General features: G+C 30.4%; 1 protein-coding gene across 1 annotated transcript; it reads left to right on the top strand.

Annotated features, from left to right (window-relative positions):
- Positions 1–4,888: 4,888 nt before the first annotated feature.
- Positions 4,889–7,839, top strand: LOC113687326 (protein ANTAGONIST OF LIKE HETEROCHROMATIN PROTEIN 1-like). Its single transcript, XM_027204958.2, has 3 exons — positions 4,889–5,379; positions 7,046–7,552; positions 7,635–7,839. The coding sequence occupies exons 2-3, from the start codon at positions 7,061–7,063 to the stop codon at positions 7,833–7,835; spliced, it is 693 nt and encodes a 230-aa protein (XP_027060759.2). The 5' UTR covers positions 4,889–5,379; positions 7,046–7,060; the 3' UTR covers positions 7,836–7,839.
- The last annotated feature ends 1,915 nt before the right edge of the window (positions 7,840–9,754 follow it).

Raw genomic sequence — 9,754 nt, 5'->3', positions numbered from 1 at the left:
TTATAATATGGTGCGTTCTTCTAGGGCCTATTAGTGTTTTAATTTCATATATGCTCAAATTATCAAATGGAAATAATTTTTATTTTTATATATTAATTACAATTATGAGGCCCAAAAAAGGGAAAAGAAGAATAGATTTTTTAAATTAAAAAAGAACTTAAAGAAAAAGGGTTTATCGAGAATGAAAGGGAACTAATATTCTCTTTCCCCATATTCGAACTTAAGCGATGACCAACCTAAAAATCCCCACTACACTACTAAGTAGTAGGCCATAACATATGCTTTCTTGCTGTGGATGAGAGAGAGAGAATTGGAGGAGGAAAAGAAAGAGAAGGAAATCTTTGTTATTGTTTTACATTAGAATCTTTAAGAATACCCTATGGTACCTTATGATGATGTTCTAAAGCATATAATCCTGAAAATCTAATGATGAAAACAAGAAGAATTCATGGCTGAAGATTCGGTTTAAATGATGAAGGTTTGACATTTTCATGATTTTGCACTTTCAAGATCGTCATCATACTAGAAAATTGGAGAACCTATTAAACATATAAGATCTAGTACCTTTTATTCAATCCCCCAAGTGCACGTAATAGAAGCACCTGACTTTTAAGAACAAGTCAATCAAATTTTCGAGCATAACGAAAGCCAAAAAATTGTATCAAGTTATGGTAACGATTGTTATGGTAACGAAATAATTTTTACCTAATATAACAGGTTGATGTACTTTTAGCGACTATTTGATTTCTTGTTGGACCTATCCACCTAAATAGAATAATATCTAAAAATATGGAAGTAAGTTTTCCATCTAAAACAGTAAGTTAAGCTTAATAGATTAGTAACTTTTATACCTCAAAAAGTAAATTGGAAAAAATATTAAACTTACTTTTTAAATAAATAAATTACTACTTTATATCTCAAACTTATTTTTTAGAGAGTAAGTTTAGTTCAAATAACAGTAAGTTTTTATACATAAATAGTAATACTTACTAATAACATGGTAAATTTGATTAAGGATCAAAATTTACTGTTTTTTGGAAAACATGTACAATTTTACATTAAAACCTTATGTCAAACTAGTATTAGGAAGTTTATTTGAAATAATGATAAGATGTTTTATTAATGATTAAAACTTAGTACCTTAGTTAGTAAGTACTCATAATATACCTGTATAATAAATGATTATAGGTATAATTTAAATTTTTTTTGTATTTATATATTTTAAAATACTATGAAAAGTAGTTTCACTTTTCAGATAACCTTGTAAAATATGTAATAAAATTTTGTCATATTATAAGTTTTTAATCATTTTCAATTTTTGAAAAGTTTGAAAGTTTGGATAACAATAACAACAAATCTCCCTAGTTATATATAGAATATCATTTGTTTCTATATCACAATTTTTATAATTTAACACCTATGAATATAATAAGATAATAAAGTTTTAATAAATTTACATCTGGGACACAAGAATTAATAAGAGTTAAAGCCCAAACAAAATGAGAAATAATATAACAATAAAAATGACAAAATTAATATAACGGTTAATATAAGAAAATCAGTATGATCTGGACTTTTTTCCTTGGGAGATTGTTCATAAAAATGAGATCTAACAATTAAATGAAAATCACTTGCACATATAATCTATTGTATAATCTAAATTAAATTTAGTTCACATATAAAACGATCCTAAAATAATTAGCGCACTATGATACAATGTTATTTTAATTGTAATTTTTTTTACTGAAAGTCTCAAATATCCATGCCATAAATATGAGGGATATTTTACCATATTTGTGTCTAACTGTAAGCACAAATTTCGTTGCCAAAAATAAAAGACATGAAAACTTGCACCAATATCAAATTTATTAAATCAAATAATAAGAGAGTTACAATCTCTAAAAATTCTTTTTTCTTTTGATAATTACAATCTCTAAAAATTCTTGAATCAAAGAAATTAATCCCCTAATTCTTCTCTTCAAAAGCACTCCTAATTAAAGCATAATAAAATCAAGTTTTTTTTAACCTTTTAATGTAGTAGTTATGCTTACTAAAAAAATTAGTAAACCATTCCTACAATGCATTGCTTCTCCTAAAAGTACTAATATTTTGTAAATAAATTGAAATAATTTTGTAAAAGATTTTATGCATTTTCACTAATATAATCAAGAGAATTTTACACCTTTAAAATATAAATAGAAAGAAAGGAAAATGGTATGAGTATAAAGGTGACCACATGCAATATATATCACATCAGGTGTTTAGATATGATTTGTTAAGTAATCAACAATTTAGTCCTGGTCAATATATGAGGCATATTGATTTCTTATAAATAAAAACATAATTTAGCAATTATGCATTAACAGAATTCGTAGTTTGAATGCAATCAATTGAGCACCTATTTCTTTTTCTTAAGTAGCAATTATTTATTTTATTACTTAGGTTATATATTTACATTTAAAATAACAACAATAGCTTGCCAATCCTCAGACCAATAGAACGTCAATTATTGTTAACTAAACTAATTTTACATTGATCAAAATTAATCTAGAAAATGAAATGTTAATAGCAACAATTGGTAAAAAATAGCAATCTTTTAATTTTGGGAAAATAAAAAATAAGTTCCCAAAATATTTCACTTTTATTTTCAAAAAAATCTCAACTTGTTAATTAAATTCAAAATGATTTTATTATAAAAAATATTCTTCCTCAAATTAACATCAATGATTAGACATGAGATACAAATATGGGAAAAAAAAGATAAAAATATGGTAAAATATCTCTCATACATATGTCATGGATATTGGAGACTTTTGGCAAAAAAAAAATTTTGTTGTTAAAATAATATGGTATTGCAGTGTGCTAATTATTTTAGGATCATTTTGTATATGAACTAAATTTAATTTAAATTATACAATAGATTATATATGCATGTGATTTTTGTTTAGTGGTTGGATCTTATATTCGTGAACAATATCCAGAGAAAAATTTTTCCAGATTATACTAATTTTGTTATTTTTATTGTTGTATTAATTGTTACACTATGTCTCTCATTTTGTTAGGCCTATATTAATACAAGTTTAATTCTTATTATTTCTTGTGTCCTAGACAATAAATATATTAAAACTTTATCATCTTAACTAGGAAGATATGTTGTTATTATTATCCAAACTTTTAAACTTTTCAAAAATTATTCAAAATTATAATACGATAAAATTTTATTATTTTATAAGGTTATGTGAAAGGTCAAAATATTTTTCACATAATATTTTAAAATATATAAATACAAAAAAATTTTAAATTATACATATAATCATGTATTATACAAGTATATTACGAGTACTTACTAACTAAGGTACTAAGTTTTAATCATTAATAAAATATTTTATTGTTATTTTAAATGAACTTCCTAGTATTGGTTTGGTATAAGTTTTTTTAAGCAAAATAGTACATATGTGCCATAAATTAGTAAGTTTTGGTCATTAATCAAATTTACTATGTTATAAATAAGAATTACTATTTATGTATAAAAACTTACTATTACTTGAACTAAACTTACTCTCTCAAAAGTATGTTTGTGATATAAAATAGTAATTTATCTCTTTAAAAAGTAACTTTCATATTTATTCAAATTTACCTTTTGAGACACAAAAGTTACTAATTATTACGGTTAACTTACTATTTTAGATAAGAAACTTACTTCATTATTTTTAGGCATTATTCTATTTAGGTGGATAGGTCCAACAGGTAATTAAATGGTCGGTAAAAGTATAATAACCTGTTATATCAGGCAAAAACTGTTTAGTTACCATGTCGATAGTTACTACAGCATTTTCCTCTTGCTGTGGATGAAAGAGAGAGGATTGGAGGAGGAAAAGAAAGAGAAGGAAATCTTTTTTATTGTTTTACATTAGAATCTTTAAGAATACCCTATGGTACCTTATGATGATGTTCTAAAGCATATAATCCTGAAAATCTAATGATGAAAACAAGAAGAATTCATGGCTGAAGATTCGGTTTAAATGATGAAGGTTTGACATTTTCATGATTTTGCACTTTCAAGATCGTCATCATACTAGAAAATTGGAGAACCTATTAAACATATAAGATCTAGTACCTTTTATTCAATCCCCCAAGTGCACGTAATAGAAGCACCTGACTTTTAAGAACAAGTCAATCAATTTTTCGAGCATAACGAAAGCCAAAAAATTGTATCAAGTGGAAAGTCAAGCTTACAATTGAAACTCATATCCAGCTCGATGTTGATTTCGAACCAGAGTTTGCAACATCATCATTGAGCATGTTAAAAATAAGACTCAACCCGCTTAGATTACACTTCGGCCCACACCAACCCATCACTAATCTCAATATTTGAAATTCATTGGTGCTCTAAACAGCAACCTATCCTTTCTTGACATGCGTCACAATAAACTATCAATAGATACTATTAGGGAATAACTTCAAACCCTTTGTTCTATTTATCCTAAGAAATTAATTTAAGTGGACTTTGTTTTTTATGTACACCATCGATCCCTTTTAACTAATTGTAAATCATTCGTTAGAAAACTCACTTATTACATTTGAGAGGGGGGAAACTAAGCTTGAGTATAACTTTATTAGAAAAAAAGGAATAAATCAATATTAAATGAACAAAAAATTGAAAATGTTGAAATAAATTTTAGTGGTTATATTTTGATTGATTGTTAGCTCTAGGAATTTTTCTTAGGGTACGTTTGGTTCCCCGTAGAATTGGAGTGTAGAATTGGAATTGGAGCTCCAATTCCAATTCTTGTGTTTGGGTACTATCTTTCCTGTAGAATTAGAATCGAATTACAATTCCAAATTGATCGAATTCCATGGTTCCAATTCTTTGGCTGGACCAAAGAATTCCAATTCCAATTCCACAACTAAACGGGTCCACACGCGGATCTAGTATGGGTCAAAAATTAAAATCGGGTCAAAGGATATTGGCACCCCTTTCTTCCTGTCTAACTCACCATTTTCCTCAGCCGCTAGGGCTCTGCTCTCCACCATCACTTCCACCTGCAATCCTAATATCTTACCTTTCCCACCACCGTCTCCCCCCTGCCTTCCATTTCTCTGGCCACTTCCTCCATTCTTCGCCACTCTCGCCACTGTCCACCCCAAATTTCAGACACATTTAGGGCTTGTGAGACACCCAGGAAGGATAATGCGAACGCAACACAGCAGAGGAGCACCTTTTGGTCTCTGAGATTTTGCCGCTACTATTGTCCCGAATCGAAATGGCCTGTGCGGAACTTTGAGCCTAAAGATGTACTAACACATGGCAACCTCGAATAGGGTACCGGTGGTTCGCGCTAAACACCCATCATATTAGGGAAATTACAAGCCAAGTTGGTAAGAGTTGTTTATTAATTTTTCCAGCATCAAAATAATCTACTATCAGAATAATCTCTTAATCTTTCCAGCATCTTTCTAGCACAAAATTATTTTTTTGCTTCAAAAAAAAAAGAAAATTATGATTAATTTTTTCAATTAATCATTGGTTATGGGCTTTATTACATAGCTTTTTTTTCATTGGATACATTGCAATGGTTTGTTTTGTTTTGTGAAGGTAAATTTGTCTAAATTTTTGCCAATCAAACAACATTTTTTTTTTTTTTGTATTTTCTGATATTTTGCTCTAGTATTTTTGGCTTCTAGATTTATGCTGTTAATAAGGATTAAAAAAAAAAGCACAAGTTGATCGTTTGTTTCCTTTTTCTTATTTTGGGTTTGAGTTCAATTAGTTAAATCGAGTCCAAGTTTTAGCTTGTTGGAATATATAATGTTAGTTTAAAATCATATTGGTGATGAAGATGAAAGGGGTAATCTCGTATGTCTTCCTTAAAATGGTTTTTTGAGATCTATTAGAAGGTTTTGCATTGTGGAACCACAAATTGATACTGCATTTGGATTCTACACTAAAAGATGAGATATTTAGCTGTGTTATGTAGAATTTCAGCTGATTATCCATCCATAATTTTAAGGATGCCACTCCATTAGAGCTTCCCTCTAAATGAGACTCTACTAAATCTTTCCTTTTGATGAGACTCATAGAAGGCTTTAGAAGGATTCTGATGTTTCTCGTAGCCAATTAGTCTTGTTTCTAGAAAGAAAGCTTTGTGCACATAAGTGATGATCTTAGCAACATCTCCAAATTGCTTTTGCAAAAAGGTTCCGTCCAAATAAGTCAGCATAAGTTCTTCATTTAACATATGTATGGATTTTTCTGGTGCATATTTGCCTCTCACTTTTAGTTCTATAATGCAGTGGCTGTTGAATCTATTCTTAAGATAGTGTCAGATTAAAAAATCTTCTTAAAACCAGTTCTACTCTTCTTAACTTAGTATCTAGAATCATAGAAGGAATCACAAATTTACTTTGACAGAGCGAATTTTTAGTTCTATACTACAGTTGTCCTGCAGTTCTTTGGTGTATGTTTCTGTATATAATCAATTGTTACGCATATTTTAAAGCTTATGTGGTGTAACAGTTGGGCCTTCCCTGCAATTCATTGCTAGTTAGGAAATTGTAAATAGCTATCTTTATCTCACACACACACATATATAGAGGAGTTTCAAGGGGAAGATAATTAATCTTTTGTTCTGTAACTCACAGAATTGAGTGTAATAGTTTCCCAAGCTTGTTTTTCAAGGCAAAATGGGCAGTACCAAATTGAAACACTAACCTGATCATAGCAATGAATCACAGAAGCTAATAATTATGTTTACCAACAACTTGCACAAACTAATGAATTACAAAATTGTAGCTATTTCCTAAGCGATCTCTAAAGTATTAAAGGTGTATAAGCCAATATATTTGTTTCTGTCAATAGTTGTATTCACAAGCTGTAAATGTAATATTTCAGGAAAGGCAAAAATATTATTGCAGATTATTATGTCAGAGGTTTCATTAGCTATCATTTTAGCTTCAATTGACTATGTAGAATTTAACACTCACTTTTTAAAATTTGGTCTTTTGACTTACCTTTTCTTATTGTTGTCGTGATTTTGAATTGCAGAATTTGGATATTGACATGGATAAGGAAGGAGACGAGCAAAAAACAAAAAAGAGAAAAGTGGTAGTTGCAAATTATATGGTAACAGTAGCCACATTAGTAGTTTGGTGGCATGAGAAACATATAGTAAAGGAGCCTTACTTGGACTTTAAAGTAGCACGTGAAATATATCTAAGGCGTCTTTACTATGGAAACAATAGAGTTTGTGTAGAGCAACTTAGACTCAATAAACATTGTTTTACTGTTTTATGTACAAATTTAAGAGAGCATTGTGGGTTGAGGGATACAAGAAATATTACTGTTGAAGAAGCAGTTGCAATGTTTCTCTATGTTCTTGCTCATAACTTTAAGAATCGCACTGTCAATTTTAATTTCATAAGATCAGGTGAGACAGTTAGTCGATACTTTAATATAGTTCTATGTGCTATCATAAAATTGGGGAGACACTATCTTATCCAGCCTGAAACGGAAATGGAAGGTTACGAGCATGAAAAGTGGGAATGGTTTCAGGTAATCAATAATTTTTGATATTTGTTAATGAAGATAATATCTACAAGATTCATCAACTTATGATATTTTGTTTATAATACAGGATTGTCTTGGAGCGTTAGACGGTACTTATGTTAAAGTACATGTTCTTCTTAGAGATCAAGGAAGATATAGGAATAGGAAGAATGAGATAGCAACAAATGTTTTAGGTGTATGCTCCCGTGACATGAGATTTACATATGTATTGCCTGGATGGGAAGGTTCTGCAGCAGATAGTAGAGTTCTACGGGATGCGTTAGATTAGATCAGATCCTTTTTTATTTTTGCAAAAAAGGAACTAATTTTTTTTTCTTTTAAAGCTTTATTAACAATTAGTTAAATGCAAGAAAAAATAAATTATTAAAGGTACTAATTGATTTTTTCCTTAAAGCTTTAGTAACAATTAGCTAAATGTTAAAAAATTATTATATAGTAAAAAAAAGAAATTTTTTATGTAAGGAAATATTAGTTGGAAACAATTCTAATTCCTAATGAATTCTTCTCTCATACAAACAAAGAATTTGGAATTTCAAATAAATTCCATATCAATTCTATGCATTTCCCAAACGAAAGAATTGAAATGATTTGGAATTCCAATTCATAGAATTCCAATTCTATAGAATTTCAATTCTAATTCAATTATAATTCTGTAGAACCAAACGTACCCTTAGTTGAATTTCAAAAGAGTTGTAATAGTTGGATAATGTTGACTATTTGAAGTACCAATAAAAATTTGGACATTCTTAGATGTGAAAACTTCAAAGCTGGGAAAAGCGATGAATTAGATGATATATAGGCACCTACACTAAAAAAATCCATAAAGATTTAAAAAATAAATAAAAAAGCTTCAAAGCTTCCAGGCTCAACACTTGTTTCAATAGTCCTTTTATTCAATTTTCTTGCTCCCGATAGTCACAAAATACTCAAATCTCAATAAGTTACTAAATAACCTCCCCCTAAGGCGTACCAGAGGGTTCGGCGGACCGCCTGCCCAACTCTAGCCAGGACTCACTCATTATCTAAAACGAATCGCGTGCGTACATCCAAGAACCATGAATAACATCCACAATTCAAACTTATAATTTATATTAATACAATTCAAGGTACAAGGTCTCAATATACCAAACTAGTTCAAAGCGTATACAAACCAAATACAAAACATTCTATTCGAGAAATAGCGCGAGTACAAGACGAAAATCAAAAGTCAAACGACTAGACTACGCTAGCCTTTACACGTCTCACGCCTCGCTCGTACCCCCTGTAAGGAAAACAAATAGCGTGGAATGAGCTAAAAGCCCAGTGAGGTTCCAAATAACAAATTGTCCATTTGAAAAGTACAAGTTTTCGATATAGCAAAGTAACGAGCATGAAGAGTTCATAAAAGTGAGTCATAACACGTCAAGCAGCAATCTCAAAATGAGCAAGTGTAAAGGTTTTTCAGAAGAGTCAATAATCCAATAAGCAATAATCATTCCAAACTATAAGGATACGGACGGCTCTCAGGAGCCAAATTCCCATTGCATTACCAAAAACTTGATCACGTAGTAGTTGACACTCCATCAACTTTCAAGTAAAGGAACTAATCCAGTAGAGCACCACTTACGCTACTCTCCGTCCACCATTCAAACCCCCTACTGGGCCCAAAATCCTCAAGAAACACGGGTGGTATTACTCGAGTATACCGATTAGTCGAGAAGGTATCACTCCACTCGCCAATCAAGAGACCCAGGGTTCGTTACCCAATCGACCAAACCCTTGCCGGCTCGACTCGAGTAACTTGCCGCAGGATTTTTGGAATTCCAGGAAGTGCGCACATCATAATCAAGTATATCAAATCACTTTCAACAATAAACAATTATATATCACGTGAGGGCAACTGCGATAAAGTACACTCTTGCCCTAACAATTCACGTATATAACATGTAATCACATTGATCACGTATCAAGTACAAGTATCAAGTTTAATTCAGTATTTGAAATCAATTCGGTATTTGAAAGCACTCACCAAAAGATATAGTGCCTTACTGGTCACTTTCAGGTTGTACTCCGGGTTCGGAGTCCAAATTTGCGATAAAACTCAATTTGAGAACTTTGAAACATGACTAAGATTCGAAACTTAGACGTTTCGTTCAATAAGAATCAAGAAATGGAAATTCACTCGGATAGTAGTCGTGAAACACTTGC

This window comes from Coffea arabica, chromosome 5e (assembly GCF_036785885.1).
Source record: "Coffea arabica cultivar ET-39 chromosome 5e, Coffea Arabica ET-39 HiFi, whole genome shotgun sequence".
Classification (NCBI taxonomy): Eukaryota; Viridiplantae; Streptophyta; class Magnoliopsida; order Gentianales; family Rubiaceae; genus Coffea; species Coffea arabica.
Note: the sequence above shows the minus strand (reverse complement) of the source record. Positions and strands in the feature narration are given on the sequence as shown.

Excerpts from the sequence above, each read along its gene's own strand:
- LOC113687326 (XM_027204958.2), top strand. The coding sequence starts at position 7,061 with ATGGATAAGGAAGGAGACGAGCAAAAAACAAAAAAGAGAAAAGTGGTA. Across the intron at positions 7,553-7,634 it reads AAAAGTGGGAATGGTTTCAG|GATTGTCTTGGAGCGTTAGA; the intron begins GTAATCAATAAT and ends TTTATAATACAG.